At 47.4% G+C, this 18,570-nt stretch overlaps 3 protein-coding genes across 3 annotated transcripts in view; 2 read left to right on the top strand and 1 right to left on the bottom strand.

Moving 5' to 3' along the window:
• Positions 1–248: 248 nt before the first annotated feature.
• LOC115541842 (histone H2A) lies at positions 249–1,191 on the bottom strand. Its single transcript, XM_030353729.1, has one exon. The coding sequence runs from the start codon at positions 984–986 to the stop codon at positions 603–605; it is 384 nt and encodes a 127-aa protein (XP_030209589.1). The 5' UTR covers positions 987–1,191; the 3' UTR covers positions 249–602.
• A 483-nt stretch (positions 1,192–1,674) lies between these two features.
• LOC115541840 (uncharacterized) lies at positions 1,675–5,159 on the top strand. The gene is made up of 6 exons (XM_030353727.1): positions 1,675–1,869; positions 2,379–2,541; positions 2,719–2,820; positions 3,002–3,127; positions 4,527–4,568; positions 4,959–5,159. Exons 2-6 carry the CDS (start codon positions 2,386–2,388, stop codon positions 5,061–5,063), a joined length of 531 nt encoding a protein of 176 aa, XP_030209587.1. The 5' UTR covers positions 1,675–1,869; positions 2,379–2,385; the 3' UTR covers positions 5,064–5,159.
• A 1,836-nt stretch (positions 5,160–6,995) lies between these two features.
• Positions 6,996–18,570, top strand: part of LOC115542443 (SH3 and multiple ankyrin repeat domains protein 3-like) — a 27,073-nt gene continuing 15,498 nt past the window's right edge. The window contains 15 exon segments of the mRNA XM_030354682.1: positions 6,996–7,194; positions 9,069–9,453; positions 10,756–10,927; positions 11,636–11,839; positions 12,620–12,691; positions 12,995–13,103; positions 15,300–15,451; positions 15,655–15,784; positions 16,551–16,588; positions 16,674–16,790; positions 17,166–17,243; positions 17,391–17,457; positions 17,607–17,826; positions 18,230–18,411; positions 18,501–18,570. The exon segment at positions 18,501–18,570 is cut by the window's right edge and continues 44 nt beyond it. Of these exon segments, the coding sequence (XP_030210542.1) occupies positions 10,760–10,927; positions 11,636–11,839; positions 12,620–12,691; positions 12,995–13,103; positions 15,300–15,451; positions 15,655–15,784; positions 16,551–16,588; positions 16,674–16,790; positions 17,166–17,243; positions 17,391–17,457; positions 17,607–17,826; positions 18,230–18,411; positions 18,501–18,570 (1,607 nt within the window). The 5' untranslated portion in view covers positions 6,996–7,194; positions 9,069–9,453; positions 10,756–10,759.

Below are 18,570 nucleotides of genomic sequence, written 5' to 3'. Positions count from 1 at the left end.
CTAACAATCGCTAGGTTAACCCAATCCCCGTCTACAACAAAGATAGCTAGGATAAGATGCTACAATTACTATAACAAAATACTACATTCAATCAGGGCGAACGTTATTAGAAGGATGGGGACGGGGTGGCTATGCAGTGTCTAAGTAAAATAATGACTATTAATGGTCGTCATTCATTTAAACCTCTAATATTCGTTTGTTAAATCGAGAAATATTAAATTTCGTATAAAATCGTAATCTTCAGAACATTGTGTGACGGAATCAGTTTAATGAACAGACATGATTGTTTAATATGAATTCAGTTGACCCGCGATGCACGATTCGCCTCCAGCCCGGGGAGAGCATTTGTTCTGATCAATAACCCAATATACATACCCGTTAATGCATTTAATGTTGGAACTCCAGTGAGTATTTTGCCTTTTTAATTTCCACCTAACGTTTGAGCAGAGCCCCTTCTCGCTAACCTACCTACGGTTAAGTCAACAGGACAATAGCAATCGATATAATGCACCATAAAAGGTTCCCGTGTTTAAGATTCAGCTCTTTTTTAGATTTGGGCGGCTCTTAAAAGAGCCTTTGGGATTTCAGGTTGAATTTATAAACTACTTCTTGGCGGGCTTCTCGGTCTTCTTGGGAAGAAGGACGGCCTGGATGTTGGGCAGCACACCGCCCTGAGCGATAGTCACTCCGCCCAGGAGTTTGTTGAGCTCCTCGTCGTTGCGGACGGCCAACTGCAGATGGCGGGGGATGATGCGGGTCTTCTTGTTGTCACGGGCAGCGTTTCCAGCCAACTCCAGGATCTCAGCAGTCAGATACTCGAGGACCGCCGCCAGGTAGACGGGCGCTCCGGCACCGACGCGGTGAGCGTAGTTACCCTTACGTAGGAGTCTGTGGACACGGCCAACGGGGAACTGGAGCCCGGCCCGGGAGGAGCGGGTCTTGGCCTTAGCCCTGGCTTTGCCTCCGGTCTTACCTCTTCCAGACATTATCAATAGTATTCTAGCAACGACGTCAGTCAATGAATACTAGGTCGATGAGCTGCAATATATAGGCAAGTATGACTCCTCCCATTGGTCGAGAAAACCTTGAAATTTCCGACCAATTAAGAAAGAGGTACAGCCCAAAAATATGCGGTTAACATACTGTATTGTGATTGGTTCTGTTACCAGCTGACGTCAGCTTCTGCGACGTGACAATATGGAATCGCAATACCTTTGACACACTCGGCCCTCCGTATATGTGATTTAAAATGTCAAAGGAGGACACCCTTTTATACCTTTAAACACCTAAATGTATTGTATCATTAACCATATATAATAGCAACGTGAATTCAAATGCGCTTTTTTACTAAGTACTCCGGCCTTCAATAATGAATGAATGAATCCTTAGTTTAGATTAATACATAAGGCCTACCTGTTATCAATCTATGGTTACAAATAATAATAATGTGAGCACCCCGTTATGTTATAAAGGCCAAACTCATTCGGAGAGACATCAACAGCTCGGGGTCGGTAGTAGATCATAATAATAAAGTTGTAATCTTATTTTATTTTAATCCTGGTTGGTAGACAACAGCAGTCCGAGCGGAACTACATGCGGCAGTCATCTGTTGCGCGGACCGAAAACGGAGACGGACGCCGTAGTTGATGTATCTAATCATTTATTTAATCTAAGGCATTGTTATTTCTTCACGTTTCTATAATTGCGCAATTAATAATAAAAAATCCACACATAATAATGGCGACTCTATTTCACCTATACTAGCTTGTCGTTGAACTAAAGAGGAAATGAAGGCGGTGTGTGACGTCAAGCTTCCAGGCGTCTATTTTCGCGGGAAGCTGCATCAGAGTTCATCCTCATCAGCTGCACGTGAGTTTATCCTTTGATTACCAGAATGAGAATTGGACATACAGGGCTAAATACAGGTTTATTTGGGGAAAGTGGAACAGATGTGTGTGAACGTGAAAAAGCAGAAAACATGTATTGATGGAGTGTGAGAGATACCCGGAGGAGAGAATGAGGTTGGCTGATGAATTGCAGCGAGCAGGAAGAGTGTGCAGTCTGGGTTGCACACTGGGAACAGCAGGAGAGGGTTTATCACTTACACAGAACAGAAAGCAGTGATCGAATACTTAGAGGAGAGAGGATTATTATAATAATTTAGTATTCATATAGCCTGCACCCCCCGCATTTACCCACTTATTTATTTATCTATTTATTTATCTAAAACTTTAAGTTACTGCTTCGGTAGGAATGTTTTGGGTCATTGTTTGTAAATAAAGGATAAAATAAGACTTGTCACTGCAGAGTCTTCTAAAATATTCACAAAACATCCCATGATGCATTCTGAATATATGTCCTCTTCTGCACATGCTCAGTAGCGTCATGCCGTCCAACGTTGAGATCAAGGCCCGGGTGGACAGCGTGTCCCTATTTGCCCAGAAGGCCAGCGCTCTCAGCCAATCAGACGGCACCGTAATAAAACAGCAAGACACCTTCTTCCACTGCAGTCAAGGACGCCTCAAACTACGAGACTTCATGGTGAGAGACACACACACACACATGCACATGCAAACACAGACACCCATCAATACACAGATGCAGTCACACTGCCCCTGTATGTCTGTGTGCGTGTGCGTGCGTTTGTGTGTGTGTGTGTGTGTGTGTGTGTGTGTGTGTGTGTGTGTGTGTGTGTGTGTGTGTGTGTGTTTTCTGCAGAACGGATCTGGTCAGCTGATCTTCTACGATCGCCCTGACACAGATGGACCCAAACTGTCCAACTTCTCCATCTCCCCGACCTCCGACCCCCAGAGCCTAAGGGTCAGACACCTATTTGTTTTTGTTGTTTTTTTATATTGGTGTGTTTGTCTGTGTATGTGTGTGTGTCTGTTTTATTATTTAGGGAGTGTGTATTTGTTTTATATCTGGTGTGTGTGTCTTTTTATATTTGGGTGTATGTGTGTGTGTGTGTGTGTGTGTGTGCGTGTGCGTGTGTGTGTAGGAGGTCCTCTCTGCAGCTCTCGGTGTGATGGGGGAAGTCCTTAAGGAGCGGCGGTTGTATCTGATTGGCCAGACCAGAGTTCACCTGGACACTGTGGAGGGACTCGGAGACTTCATGGAGCTGGAGGTCCGACACACATACGCTCGCTCGCTCACTCACTCACTCACTCACTCACTCACTCACTCACTCACTCACTCACTCTCACACACACACACAGGATAACACACCACATAACACAAACAGACACGCCACATAACACACACTCACACAAACACGCCACATAACACACACACATGCCACATAACACACACCAGTGTTAATTTTGTCAGCTATTTTAGATTTAGTCTTAGTCTTTTGACGAAAATGCTTATTAGATTTAGTCCCATTTTAGTCATTGTTTTCCTTTGTAGTTTTAGTCTAGTTTTAGTCTACGAAAAGTCCTTACATTTTAGTCAACTTTTAGTCATTACTTTTATTCAAAATGTTCACTTAGGTTCAATTAGGCTAACCCCATATATATTGACACCTGCTAAGTTGTTCCACTCAAATAGAGTACTAAAGTGCAAACGTCACGTTGTCCTGGCAACCGGATTTTCAGTTCTAATCAACCGAACAAGAGATGGCCTTCTCCATTGCTTCCATGTGTTGGTTCTTTCAAAATTAAAATAAATCAATTTTTAGAGGTGAAAATCACTACCAATCGAAATATGTCGAAGTGTTCATGTATTCCCCTGGGGTATTAAAATTAATTAAGTTAATTTGGTTTGTGTAGAACCGAATATCGGTTTCTATGGAAACGTGACGTCACACTTTAGTACTCTTGTCTGTTCAGCCTTCAAAACGATAGCTGGTAAATTGTGAAAAATGCATTAAACTGTAATCAGAAAACGCGGTTACATGCTATAGACCGTATAGTATCTTGGGTTTAAAGGCTTGGACGAATTTCAAAGTACACCATATGTTGAAAATATAGACCGGGGCGATTCCCATTGAAACTAATGGCGCGGTGATTTTCTTCAAAACGAGAGCCGGTAAATTGTGAAAAATGAATTCAACTGTAATCAGACAACGCGGTTATTTGCTATAGACCCTAGAGTATCTGTGGTATAAAGGCTGAGACGAATTTCAAATTATAAATATGTACAATGCATAACGTTAGCTCATAGCTGAGTGGACTATACCTCCCGTTGCCAAGTCGTAGCTATGTCCGTCCTATTTACTGGAGGAGTGAACAGTTGCATAGGAACCTTACGGGAGGGTAATGATTGGAAAATATCGTGCATTTTGAATGTCCAAATAGCACACCACTAACATTTTAGTCCTGTCTCGTCAACGAAATCAAAACGTACTTTTCGTCATAGTCTTTATTATCAAAGATCTATTTTTAGCACGTCAACGTCTCGTCTTTGGAAAAAAGGTCGTTGACGAACATTTTCCGTCATATTTTTCGTTGACGAAATTAACACTGACACACACTCACCTGTAATGTGTGTGTGTGCGTGTCTGTGTGTGTGTGTGTGTGTAGGTGATGATGCGTCCAGACCAGACTGTTGCGGAGGGCCAGCAGGTACAGTCTTGACCTCACATAGAAAAGTTTGCGCTCATTGTATCGTATTATAATAAACTATACTCTATTATAAAGTAAGGTCCTCCTAAAATAGACTCTATTATAATGTGAGGTCCTCCTGAAGTACACTATATTATAATGTTATATATACACTATTATATAGTGTATTATAAAGAGCAGTTAACCCAGTGTGTTCTAGTAGCAGTGAACCCAGTGTGTTCTAGTAGCAGTGAACCCAGTGTGTTATAGTAGCAGTGAACCCAGTGTGTTATAGTAGCAGTGAACCCAGTGTGTTCTAGTAGCAGTGAACCCAGTGTGTTCTAGTAGCAGTGAACCCAGTGTGTTATAGTGAACCCAGTGTATCTCTAGTCTCTGATGGTGTCTCGTCAGGTGGCCGAGGAGCTGATGAGGCAGCTGGACGTCTCAGAGGCCAGTCTGGTGAGCGGAGCCTACATGGACCTGCTGCTGCAGAAGGCCAACGCGCTGCAGAAATAAACCACCAGCGCACTGCAAACATAAAACACCAGCCGACTTATCCCTTGTACAACCTTTGTGTCCGTGAATATTTTCTAAATAAAGCATGTAAAGAAGTTTTGTGTCATGTGTCTTGGTAGATTGGTCATTAGGAACCGACCAATCACAGAACAGCGGCCATTAGGAGCCGACCAATCACAGATCAGTTTTCATATGTCCCTGTACTGCTGTCCTCCACCTCCATGAAGTACGACTCCTCAGTCGAGGGCTGGAGGTATAAATACATGTTGACTGAAGACGCTCCGTATAAATATATATAGACGGACGGCCGGTGCTAGGCGCTCAATCAGGTTGTCATGGTAACACCCTACAGTGCTCAGCGGTCGTCATGGTTACGGAGCGACTCTCCTCCCTTCTCCCCAGCAGAGGGCAGCACCGCCCGACTCAGTCAGACCCCCCCCCCTGTGAGTCATGTGACCCTGGCTGTCTTTCTCTCCCATGATGCATTGGAACACCTCAGAGTAGCTGATTGGCGGAGATCATTTTCTGTATCGTTACCGTGGAAACGTACCACTCCTGCACACCCACGCTTCTCTCTCTCCCCTTCTCTCTCTCTCTCCCTCTCTCTCTCCCCCTCTCTCTCTCTCTCTCCATCTCTCTCTCTCTCTCTCTCTCCATCTCTCTCTCTCTCTCTCTCTCTCTCTCCATCTCTCTCTCTCTCCCCTTCTCTCTCTCTCTCTCCCCTTCTCTCTATCCCTCTCTCCCTCTCCCTTCCTCTCTTCCTCCTCTGTCTCCTATCACTCTCCTCGTCTCCATCAGAGAGGGAGAGGTTAGTGTGGCCCACGCAGAAGAGTGGGAGACACGCGCCCCCCCCTCCCTCCTGTGTGTCATGCGAACGGTGTGTGGGCAGAGCGAGCCTCTCTCTCTCTCTCTCTCTCTCTCTCTCTCTCTCTCTCTCTCTCTCTCTCTCTCTCTCTCTCTCTCTCTCTAACGTCTCCAGATGAATCCTCTCCGTCCGCTTCCTCTCTAACCGGGACGCAGCGCAGGGTGAGTCCGTCTTCTGGAGGGGTGTGTGTGTTCTGATGGGTGAGTGTGTGTGTTCTGATGGGTGTGTGTGTGTGTGTGTGTGTGTATGTTCTGCTGGGTGTGTGTGTGTGTTCTAATGGGTCTGTGTTCTAATGGGTGTGTGTGTGTGTTCTGGATTGGTGTTTGTGTGTGTTCTGGAGGGGTGTGTGTGTCTTCTGGTGTTTGTGTGTGTGTGTGTGTGTGTGTGTGTGTGTGTGTGTGTGTGTGTGTGTGAGTGTGTGTGTGTGTGTGTGTGTGTGTGTGTGTGTTCTCATGTCATTGTCCGTTTGTTCTGGTGTGTGTGTGTGTGTGCGTTTGTGTGTTCTGATGGGTGTATGTTCTGACGTGTGTGTGTGTGTGCATGTGTTCTGATGGGAGTGTTTGTGTTCTGATATGTGTGTGGCCTGATGTGTGTGTGTGTGTGTGTGTGTGTGTGTTTGTGTGTGTGTGTGTGTGTGTGTGTGTGTGTGTGTGTGTGTGTGTGTGTGTACTGATTGGAGTGTGTGTGTGTGTTATGTAACAGCTCCAGTAGGTGTTCCCCGCTCCCTCCTCATAACCGACAGGTGGAGGGAAGATACTTTCATGATGTAACCAGAACACACACGCTCCGTTCTTTGCGCGAGTGTGTGTGCGAGTGTGTGTGCGCGTGTGTGTTCGAGTGTGTGTGTTTGGTGATGGTGGTGGTGTGTGTGTGTTTCTGTGTGTCTGTGTCTGTGTGTTGTGTGTCTTTGGGAGGGTGTTTGGTGTGTGTGTGGGAGGTTGGTGGTGTGGTTGTGTGTGTTTGTGTGCGTGTTTGTGTGTGTGTGTGTGTTTGTGTGTGTGGGTGTTAGTGTGTGTGATTGTGTTTTGATTTTGTGTGTGTGTGTGTGTGTGTGTGTGTGTGTGTGTGTGTGTGTGTGTGTGTATGTGTGTGTGTGTGTGTGTGTGTGTGTGTGTGTGTGCGTCTGGTTTCAACATGCATGTGACCTGGATGTTGGACATGTAGTTCTCATGCCTCTCCTCTCCTTCCAGAGGAAGTGAGGGGAGCTCTCTGATTGGCCAGGGAGTGGAGAGGGTTTTGATTGACCAGAGCGAGAAGCACAGACAGGTGGGTAACCCCTCTGAGATCCACCCAACCCATTGTGTGTGTGTGTGTGTGTGTGTGTGTGTGTGTGTGTGTGTGTGTGTGTGTGTGTGTGTGTGTGTGTGTGTGTGTGTGTGCGACTGTGTGCGTAGGCATGTGTGTGCAAGGGTGTGTGTGTGAACGCATGTGTGTGTGTTTGTGTGTGTGTGATGGTGTGTCTGTGTGTGTGTGATGGTGTGTGCTGGTGTGTGTGTGTGTGTGTGTGTGTGTGTGTGTGTGTGTGTGTGTGTGTGTGTGTGTGTGTGTGTGTGTGTGTTTGTGTGTGGACGTCTGTGTGTGTGTGTGTGTGTGTGTGTGTGTGTGTGTGTGTGTGTGTGTGTGTGTGTGTGTGTGTGTGTGTGTGTGTGTGTGTGTTTGTGAGGTGTGATTGTGTGGGTGTGTGTTTTTGTGAGGTGTGTGCGTGTGCGTGTGTGTGTGTTATCTCACCTCTCCATATGAAGGGTTTTCCTGACAAACATCCTCCAGTGTCCTCAGCAGACAGGAGGCAGGAAGTGGTTCACAGGAAGTGGTTCTATTGTTGTTTCTGTCCAACATGCCGACACTATGGTGTCCATAGAAACATGGAATACTACTGCTACTCCATTAGTACTACTAGTACTATACTACTACTAATGATACTACTAATGTTTGTACTACTACTATAATACTACTACTACTACTACTACTATCAGTACTACTACTACTCCTATTAATACTACTACTACTACTAAGGATAGTACTACGTTTGCTACTACTATACTAATACTACTACTATTAGTACTGCTACTGCTATACTACTACTGCTATTTATACTACTCACGATGATAATTATACTACTGCTATTAGTACTTATGATACTTATATTCTACTTTACTTTCTTTTACACACATATGATTGAATATTGCACTGCTCACTGATGACGGGCCTAGCCTGCTGCTAGCTGGCATTTGGCAATGAGTGAGAACAGCCCAGTGGTCAGGCTCAAGCTAACTGCTAGTGTTAAAGGATGCTACTGGTTGCAGATTCTTGGGGTTAAGGATGATAGGGATAAAGAATGCTAGTGGTTATAGACGCTAGTGGTTAAGGATCCTAGAATAGGCAGCTAGTGGTTAAGGATGCTAGTTGATAAGGATGCTAGTGGTTACAGATGGTTCAATGAGCACCTTGGATGTTGTTATATATGGTTTCAATAGTATTGAAAAGTTCAACCTTTACAATAAAAAAAACTAAATAATGAAGCAGGCGTCATAACTTTATATCAATGAAGACCCGAAGGGGGCTGGGCTGCACATGGGGGGAGGGGCTACACACAGGGGGCGTGGCTAGGGAACTGAGCCAATGAGGAACACCAGTGAACCGAAGGTTACATCAACCTCCTGAGGATCAGAACTGTAATTGACCTGAGATCTGTCTCCCTCTCCCCCTATCTTTCTCCCTGAAAATCTGGCCCAAACATAACCTCTCCTCTTCCCCTCCCTCAATCTCCTCCCCTCTCTCCCTCTCCTACTCTCGTCTCTCCCTCTCCTCCGCCCCTCTCTCCCTCTCCTCCTCCCCTCTCTTCTGCTCCTCCTCCCCTCTCTTCCTCCCCCCTCCCCTCTCTCCCTCCCTCCCTTCCTCCCCTCTCTTCCTCTCCTCCTCCCCTCTCCTCCTTCCCCCCACCCCTCTCTCCCTCCCTTCCTCCCCTCTCTTCCTCTCCTCCTCCCCTCTCTTCCTCTCCTCCTCCCCTCTCTTCCTCTCATCCTCCCCTCCCTTCCTCTCCTCCTCCCCTCTCTTCCTCTATAGTCAGGTCTCACCCTAACCAGTTTGCAGTACATGGACCTGAGACTCTGTTCTGATTCTCCCCGCGTCCGATTGATCAGGAGCCTAATCTGACCCATGACCTCCTGATCTGACCCCTGACCTCTGGACCGCTGGCGAAGCAGCGCTGCAGACGAGCTACTGACGCTAACAGCTAACAAGCTAACGGCTAACGACGCCAAACTCAGCTCCACACAGGAGACGTGCTGGACTACAGGAGAGACAAGGAGAGACCAGGGGAAACCAGGAGAGACCAGCAGAGGCCATAAGACACCAGTAAAGACAAGCAGAGACAGTACGGACCATCAGAGACCAGTAAAGACCAGCCGAGACCAGAAGAGACCAGTTAAGACCAGGAGAGACCAGAAACGACCAATAAAGACAAGCAGAGACCAGCAGAGACCAGCAGAGAAAGTGGGAGCAGTTTGATGGGATTCCACACTACAGGTAACCACGGTAACCACGGAAAACATAGAAACCTTTTAAGTCTTCTGTAAATATTTGATATAGATACATGTATATAGATATATATAATATATATATACTATAAACATACTATATGAATACTATATATAGTCTCAAGTTAGATGTTTGGAAGTGGAGAGAGAGAGAGAGAGAGAGAGAGAGAGAGAGAGAGAGAGAGAGAGAGAGAGAGAGAGAGAGAGAGAGAGAGAGAGAGAGAGAGAGAGAGAGAGAGAGAGAGAGAGAGAGAGAGAGAGAGAGAGAGAGACTGATAGCTGAGTTGTGAGTAGTTGCCATAGGAACTGGATTGGCAGTGGACTCTCTACCAGTGTGTGTGTGTGTGTGTGTGTGTGTATGTGTGTTTTTGTGTGTTTGTCTGTGTCTGCACGGTGTGAGTGTTCGTGTATGTGTGTGTGTTTGTGTGCCCGATTAAAAAAAACATCTGCACTACATGCTCGCTGTTGCTATGGTAACACAGAAGAACAATTCCTTCACTTCCTAAGAAACCTGCTGACACATCAGTACTACAGTACTATGGTAGTACTACTATGGTACAATGGTAGTACATAGTACCATGGTGCTACTAGGGTAGTACTATTGTAGTACTACCATGTTACTTTGGTAGTAGTATAGTACTATGGTAGTACTATGGTAGTACTACAGTAGTTCTCTTGTACTTTCTGGGAGCGGAGAGGAGAAGGGAGGAGAAGAGAGGAGAGGAGAGGAGAGGAGAGGAGAGGAGAGAGGAGAGGAGAGGAGAAGAGAGGAGAGGAGAGGAGAGGAGAGGAGAGGAGAGGAGAGGAGAGGAGAGGAAAGGAGAGAGGAGAGGAGAGGAGAGGAGAGGAGAGAGGTGGTGAGAGGAGAGGAGAGGAGAGGAGAGGAGGACTGATGAGAGGAGATGAGGAAAGAAGAGGAGGAAAGGAGAGTAGGAGAGAGGAGAAGAGATTCTAGTACAGTTATTTCCTGATTTTCGTTTAATCATGTTGTTCATGTTATCACACCTTTGTTACCATAGAAACAGGGATTCTATCAGTCTTCTAGAAGTCTTTCTGGAACGTTACCATGGAAACCAGAGATAACCAGACAGTTATGTAATTGAACAGTAAGAAGACATACCAATGTGTGTGTGTGTGTGTGTGTGTGTGTGTGTGTGTGGGTGCGCGTGCTTGCACATGGATGTGTATGTGTGTATGTGCGTGCGTGCGTGCGTGTGCTTGTGTGTGTGTGTGTGTGTGTGGGTGTGGGTGTGGGTGTGTGTGTGTGTGTGCCTGTGTGTGTGTGTTCCAGCTCGATGCCTCTGAGTCCGGCCGCTGACACCCAGCATGATCGCCCCCGGCAACAGGCGGTCACCAATGGCAACCAGCCCGGCTCCCCGGTGGTCCGGGACGACGACAGAGAGGACTCTCCTCCGGGCCACAGCGTGGTGGTCCGCATCGGCATCCCGGACCTCCAGCAGACCGTAACCACACCCTCAGTACACAGTACACACACAGTACACACTCAGTACAGTTCTACAGAATGTCCTATGGTTCTTAGGGGGTTCTAAGTGTTCTTAGGGGGTTTTAAGTGTTTTTAAGGGGTTCTAAGTGTTCTAACGTGGTTCCACGTGTTCTTAGGGGGTTCTAAGTGTTCTAACGTGGTTCTACGTGTTCTTAGGGGTTCTAAGTGTTCTAACGCGGTTCTACGTGTTCTTAGGGGGTTCTAAGTGTTCTAACGCTGTTCCACGTGTTCTTAGGGGGTTCTAAGTGTTCTAACGTAGTTCTACGTGTTCTTAGGGGGTTCTAAGTGTTCTAACGTGATTCTAAGTGTTCTACGTGTTCTTAGGGGGTTCTAAGTGTTCTAACGTGGTTCTACGTGTTCTTAGGGGGTTCTAAGTGTTCTAACGCGGTTCTAAGTGTTCTATGTGTTCTTAGGGGGTTCTAAGTGTTCTAACGTGGTTCTACGTGTTCTTAGGGGGTTCTAAGTGTTCTAACGCGGTTCTAAGTGTTCTACGTGTTCTTTGGGGGTTCTAAGTGTTCTAAAGTGGTTCTAAGTGTTTTTAGTGTTCTTGGTGGTTCGAAGTGTACTACGGGGGTTCTAAGTGTTTTTTAGAGGGTTCTAAGTCTTCCAAGGTGGTTCCACGCGTTCTAAGGGTTCTTAGGGTTCCTCCTGTGTTTTCCTGCTGCAGAAGTGCTTGCGTCTGGACCCGGACCTCCCCGTGTGGGTCAGTAAGCAGCGGGTTCTGGTGACGCTGACTCAGTCGCTCTCCGACGTCCTCAACTACGGCCTCTTCCAGCCCGCCTTCAACGGCCGCGCCGGCAAGTTCCTGGATGAGGAGAGACTGCTGAAGGACTACCCCCTGCCCCCCATCACCCCCATACCCTACCTAGAGGTACCCCTACACCCCTATCCCCCCACATCCCACCTAGATGTACCCTTACCCCTATTCCCTACGTTGAGGTACCCCCTGCCCCCCATCATCCCATACCCTACCTAAAGGTACCCTTCCCCCTATTCCCTAGCTAGAGGTACCATACCCCTATACCCCCATACCCTACCTGGCGGTACCAGACCCCCATACCCCCACATCCTAGGATGTACCCCCACCCTCCATCACCCCCATACCCTACCTAGAGGCACCCCTACACCACATCACCCCATACCCTACCTAGAGGTACCATACCCCTATACCCCCATATCCTACCCAGAGGTAACCCTATACCCCAATACCGTGCCTAGAGGTACCCCTTTACCCCTATACCCTACAGAGAGGTAACCCTATACCCTACCTAGAGTTACCCCTATACCCTAATACCTACCTAGAGGTACCCATACCCCTACACCCTACCTAGTGGTTAGGGTTACTACTCTAGAGGTTAGGGTTACTCCCTAACCTTTATGTAGGGTAAGTGTACTACTATTGAGGCTACATCTACTATTAAAATGAAGACTACTACTATATACTACTACTACTACCATTAATACTAATACTAGTAAAACGTACAGACTACTACTCCCCCCATACCTTTCCTATAGCCAAAGGCGTAGCTTTAGTTGGGCATTCTTTAGGCTACATTTGGTGTTTCTTGTTCTCTCCTGCTGGTTATTCTACTCGAAGTTCTGCTAGTACTCATCTGATGTCGCTGACCTCCTTCCCACCACCTGTGTTCAGTTCCGTTACAAGAGGAGAGTTTATACCCAGAGCTACGTGGACGACAAACAACTCGCCAAGCTGCATACCAAGGTTATTATACTAACATTAAGCTATGTTACATACCAAGGTAATTACGCTAAGAGTTAGCCAAGCTAAATACCAAGATAACTACACTTGTTGTTAGCCAAGCTATATGCAAAGGAAAAAGGCTAACAGTTAGCAAGCTACATTCTGAGGTTGCCATGCTAACAGTTAGCCACACTGCATACGAAGGTACACATGCTAACATTTAGCCATGCTATGTAACAAGGCAAACAAGCCATCAATTAGCCATGCTATGTATCAAGGTAAATATGCTAACAGGTAGCCATGCTACGTCCTGCTGTGCTCCAGGCAAACCTCAAGCGGTTCATGGAACATGTCCAGCAGAAGAACGTTGAGAAGGTCTCCAGATGGCTGGACAGAGGACTGGACCCCAACTTCCATGACGCCGACAGTGGAGGTCAGTAACTCAACCAGGAGGTCAGTAACTAACTCAACCAGGAGGTCAGTAACTAACTCAACCAGGAGGTCAGTAATTAAATCAACCAGGAGGTCAGTAACTTAACCAGGAGGTCAGTAACTAACTCAACCGGGAGGCCAGTAACTTAACCAGGAGGTCAGAAAACAAACCAACCAGGAGGTCAGTAACTCAACCAGGAGGTCAGTAACTAACTCAACCAGGAGGTCAGTAACTTAACCAGGAGGTCAGGAACTCAACCAGGAGGTCAGTAACTAACTCAACCAGGAGGTCAGTAACTAACTCAACCAGGAGGTCAGGAACTAACTCAACCAGGAGGTCAGTAACTAACTCAACCAGGAGGTCAGTAACTTAACCAGGAGGTCAGGAACTCAACCAGGAGGTAAGTAACTAACTCAACCAGGAGGTCAGTAACTTAACCAGGAGATCAGTAACTAACTCAACCAGGTTGTCAGTAACTCAAAAAGGAGGTCAGTAACTAACCCAACACCATATACTATATTAACACATACCAGCAGGCCTGCCTTAACCTGCCATTGGGCCCTATCTAACTCAACCAGTAGGTCAGTAACTAACTCAACCAGGAGGTCAGTAACTCAACTAGGTGGTCAGTAACTCAACTAGGAGGTCAGTAACTAACTCAACCAGGAGGTCAGTAACTCAACTAACCAGGATGTCGGTAACTCAACTAGGAGGTAAGTAACTAACTCAACCAGGAGGTCAGTAACTCAACTAACCAGGATGTCGGTAACTCAACTAGGAGGTAAGTAACTAACTCAACCAGGAGGTCAGTAACTCAACTAGGTGGTCAGTAACACAACTAGGAGGTCAGTAACTAACTCAACCAGGAGGTCAGTAACTAACTCAACCAGGAGGTCAGTAACTCAACCAACCAGGATGTCGGTAACACAACTGGGAGGTAAGTAACTAACCAACCAGGAGGTCAGTTACTAACTCAACCAGGAGGTCAGTGACTCAACCAGGAGGCCAGTAACTCAACCAGGAGGTCAGTAACTAACCCAACACCATATACTATATTAACACATACCAGCAGGCCTGCCTTAACCTGCCATTGGGCCCTGGGGCTGAGAGGTTTCGTAGGCCCCCTGAGAGGGGATCTTACAATGAGGATGTGTAAAACATTTTCCGAAATTTTGCCGTTGTCGACGGGGGGGGGGGGGGGGGTGAGACGACTGTGGCTGTGGTGTCAAGGGGCCACTTGGCCCAGCTACCACTAGTGGCCCTCCTTTTTCTTGGCTCATGATAGGCCTCTGATCTTTGTAAGCCCCCAAAAAAAAAAAAATCACAGTGTCTTGGGCCTTCGCCGATCGGGGCGCCTCTCATGGGCCAGTATAAGAAAAAGTGCAGCTAATGATAGGCCCCCCGATCGGCGTAGGCCCTGGGGCTTCAGCCCAGGCAAGCCTGTGCATTAAGGCGGCCTTGCATACCAGCCACCTCCTTATCGTCTGTATTACTTTGTGTGTAATTCAGAGTTATACTGCAGTATCTGAGCTACAGCTGCAGTGTAACTGTGCGTCTTATAGAGTTATAAACTGGAGTATAGCTGTGTGTACTATAGAGTAATATACTGCAGTATAACTGTGTTTACTATAGAGATATAAAGTGCAGTATAACTGTGTTTGCTATAGCCATATACTGCAGTGTCTCTGTACTAACTGCACTCACTCTGTACTAACTGCACTCACTCTGTACTAACTGACCTCACTCTGTACTAACTGCAATCACTCTGTACTAACTGCAGTGTCTCTATACTAACTGCACTCACTCTGTACTAACTGCAGTGTCTCTATACTAACTGCAGTGTCTCTATACTAACTGCAGTGTCTCTATACTAACTGCAGTGTCCCTGTACTAACTGCAGTGTCTCTATACTAACTGCACTCACTCTGTACTAACTGCAGTGTCTCTATACTAACTGCAGTGTCTCTATACTAACTGCAGTGTCTCTATACTAACTGCAGTGTCCCTGTACTAACTGCAGTGTCCCTGTACTAACTGCAGTCACTCTGTACTAACTGCAGTGTCCCTGTACTAACTGCAGTGTCTCTATACTAACTGCAGTGTCCCTGTACTAACTGCAGTGTCCCTGTACTAACTGCAGTGTCTCTATACTAACTGCAATGTCCCTGTACTAACTGCAGTGTCCCTGTCCTCCAGAGTGCCCGTTCACCCAGGCCGTGCAGCTGGAGGACAGCTGTGACCTCATCAAGGTGCTGCGGAGCGGAGGGGCTCACCTGGACTTCAGGACGAGAGACGGCATCACCGCCCTGCACCGCGCAGTGCTCTGCAAGAACAGCACCGCACTCACTGTACGTCTGGTACTACAGTACAGCTACTGCCGTACTGTAGTACCTCAGTACCACCCTCACAGTACTGTGATGTATACTGTGGTAGCAGTAGTTTAGTACTATGGTAGCAGTACTGCGGAATCCTTGCTTTGCATAAGATGAACACTAATACTAATAATATGGATGATGCTAAGATGAGGATAATGGCTAACGTGTCCCTGTAGACCCTGCTGGACCTTGGAGCATCCCCCGACTACAAGGACAGCCGCGGTCTGACCCCCCTGTACCACTCGGCCATGGTGGGGGGCGCCCCCTTCTGCTGTGAGCTGTTACTGCAGGACCACGCCACCATAGGTCAGAGGACACTTCACATTCATGGTTTAGCAGCTCCAGTCAGCGTGTAGGACGCATTCATGGTTTAGCAGCTCCAGTCAGCGTGTAGGACGCATTCATGGTATAGCAGCTCCAGTCAGCGTGTGGGACACATTCATGGTATAGCAGCTCCAGTCAGTGTGTAGGACACATTCATGGTATAGCAGCTCCAGTCAGTGTGTAGGACACATTCATGGTTTAGCAGCTCCAGTCAGTGTGTAGGACACACTCATGGTTCATGAGTTCCAACCAGAGTGTGTCTAGAACGTACTGATGTTTTATCCGCTCCTACTAGAGCGTTAAAACAATGTATTTATGATATTGGAGTCTGAATATAGTGGGTAGAAATATGACCTTTCATGGTTTATGGGTTCCACTGGAGTGTGTTTGGGTAGAGCGTTGTGTGTTCATGGTTTATGAGTGTGTGTGTTTGTGTACGTGTGTGTGTGTGTGTGTGTGTGTGTCTGTGTTTGTAGGAAGTTGTGTACTCATGGTTTATGAGTGTGTGTGTGCGTGTGTGTAGGACTTTGTTAATTCATGGTTTATGAGTGTGTGTGTGTGTGTGTGGGTCTGTAGAAAGTTGTGTATTCATGGTTTATGAGTGTGTGTATGTGTGTTGAATGTTTGTGTATCCATTGTTTATGAGTTTGTGTGTGTGTAGAACATTGTGTATTCATGGTTTATCCTATACTGGTTCTATCGTGAGATTGTCATGAACACAATGATTTCAATTGTGATTGTTCTACAGGCATGACCGATGAAAACGGATGGCAGGAAATCCACCAGGTAGAGCTCACAGTATGAATCCTAATAATAATAATATTAAAACTATGACATGATCGATGCTCTGAACCATGTGGTTACGTTGCAGGCCTGTCGTCACGGTAACGTGCAGCATCTGGAACACCTGCTGTTCTACGGCGCTGATATGAGTTCCCAGAATGCATCAGGGAACACAGCGTTGCACCTGTGTGCGCTATACAACCAGGTAACTCGCATAGAACCACGGGGCTTTAACTAGTGTTTTATTAACCAGGGTTGATTAACTAGTGTTCTTTTACCTAGTGTTTTACTAAAGGTACCAATATGTATCAAATTCATTGTACTTAATCATAGAATGATGTGTCACCGGAGATGAAGAACCATCCACAGAGCACCACGTGTTGCTAGATACAGTACAGGCCAGTACAGACCAGTAAAAACCGGTGCAGGCCGTTGCAGACGGTGCAGGCCGGTGCAGGCCAGTACAGACCAGTACAGACCTGTACAGGCCAGGCCAGGCCACGTAGCTAGCGTCTCCTCTTTGTCTGGATGGTGGGCGAGGGGCTCCTCTGACCGGTGTGTGTGTCATGGCCCTCCTCAGGACAGCTGTGCCAGAGTGCTGCTGTTCAGAGGCGCTCATAAGGACATTAAGAACTACAACAACCAGACTGCCTTTCAGGTGAAGGACCACAACTACCCGAATACCCCCCATAGACCTACGGATAAAGAAGTACCTTAGTGAGGACAAGAACTAAAACAACCTGTGTGTCTGTGTGTTTGTGCGTGCGTGTGCATGTGCGTGTGTGTGTGTGTGTGTGTGGTGCAGGTGGCGATCATCGCTGGAAACTTTGATTTAGCAGAAATCATCAAGATTCATAAAACATCAGACGTGGGTCAGTTCAGTTTCTTTGCTTGTTTGTTTGTGGCTCGTTTTCAAACAACAATACAAAAACTTGTAGTGTGTGTCTGTGTGCGCGTGTGCGCGTGTGCGTGTGTGTGTGTGTGTGCGTGTGTGTGTGTGTGTTTGTGTGTGTGTGTGTAGTTCCCTTCACAGAGAGTCCTTCTTATACAAGGCGTCGTAGAGTGGGAGGAGTCAGGGCTGCAGGGGGGAGTGGCCTGTCTTCTCCTCGCTCTCTGATTCGCTCAGCCAGTGACAACGCTCTGGAAAGTCCCGCCTCCTCACCAGGCCCCTCCCTGCATAGCCTGGACACACACCACGACACACACACACACTCCCTGAGACGCCACTCACGCAGACTCAGGTACACCCACCCACACAAACACTTACCCACTTACCCACTTACACACACACACACACGCACACACGCACGCACGCACGCACACACACACACACACACACACACACACACACACACACACACACACACACACCCACACACATACACACACACACACACACACACACACACACACACACACACACACACACACACACACACACACACACACGCACACACACACACCCACACACATACACACAGACACTCATGCATGAACACACAAACACACAAACAACCTGCACTGCAAATATCTGACGCATACTAATCCATCTGTCTGCCTACCTGTCTGTGTCTACCTGTCTATCTACCTGTCTGCCTACCTGTCTGTGTCTACCTGTCTGTCTCCGTACCTGTCTGTCTGTAGTCCTGGGGGAGGGGCCGTGGTCCCAGTCGAGACCACGCCCCCGCCCTCCCCGCCCCCGGCCACCCAGGTGATGAAGAGGAGGCTCTACAGCGCCGTCCCCGGGCGCACCTTCATCGCCACGCGGTCGCACACACCCCAGGGCCCGGGGGAGATCCACCTGCACCGGGGGGAGAGGGTCAAAGGTCAGGCACACCGGGGGTCAAAGGTCAGGCACACAGAGGTTGGTTGATTCACGTGGAGTTGACCATGTTGTTGTTGTTTGTCCCCCCAGTGCTGTCCATCGGGGAGGGGGGGTTCTGGGAGGGCAGTGTTAAGGGACGGACTGGCTGGTTTCCTGCTGA

This window comes from Gadus morhua, chromosome 4 (assembly GCF_902167405.1).
Source record: "Gadus morhua chromosome 4, gadMor3.0, whole genome shotgun sequence".
In the NCBI taxonomy this organism is placed as follows: domain Eukaryota; kingdom Metazoa; phylum Chordata; class Actinopteri; order Gadiformes; family Gadidae; genus Gadus; species Gadus morhua.
This window is presented reverse-complemented; position numbering and strand designations above follow the sequence as displayed.

Bases quoted from the DNA above. Each gene is read 5' to 3' on its own strand.
- LOC115541842 (XM_030353729.1), bottom strand. From the start codon at position 986: ATGTCTGGAAGAGGTAAGACCGGAGGCAAAGCCAGGGCTAAGGCCAAG.
- LOC115541840 (XM_030353727.1), top strand. From the start codon at position 2,386: ATGCCGTCCAACGTTGAGATCAAGGCCCGGGTGGACAGCGTGTCCCTA. The intron at 2,542-2,718 runs GTGAGAGACACA...TGTTTTCTGCAG, and splicing joins TCAAACTACGAGACTTCATG to AACGGATCTGGTCAGCTGAT. The intron at 4,569-4,958 runs GTACAGTCTTGA...GTGTCTCGTCAG, and splicing joins CTGTTGCGGAGGGCCAGCAG to GTGGCCGAGGAGCTGATGAG.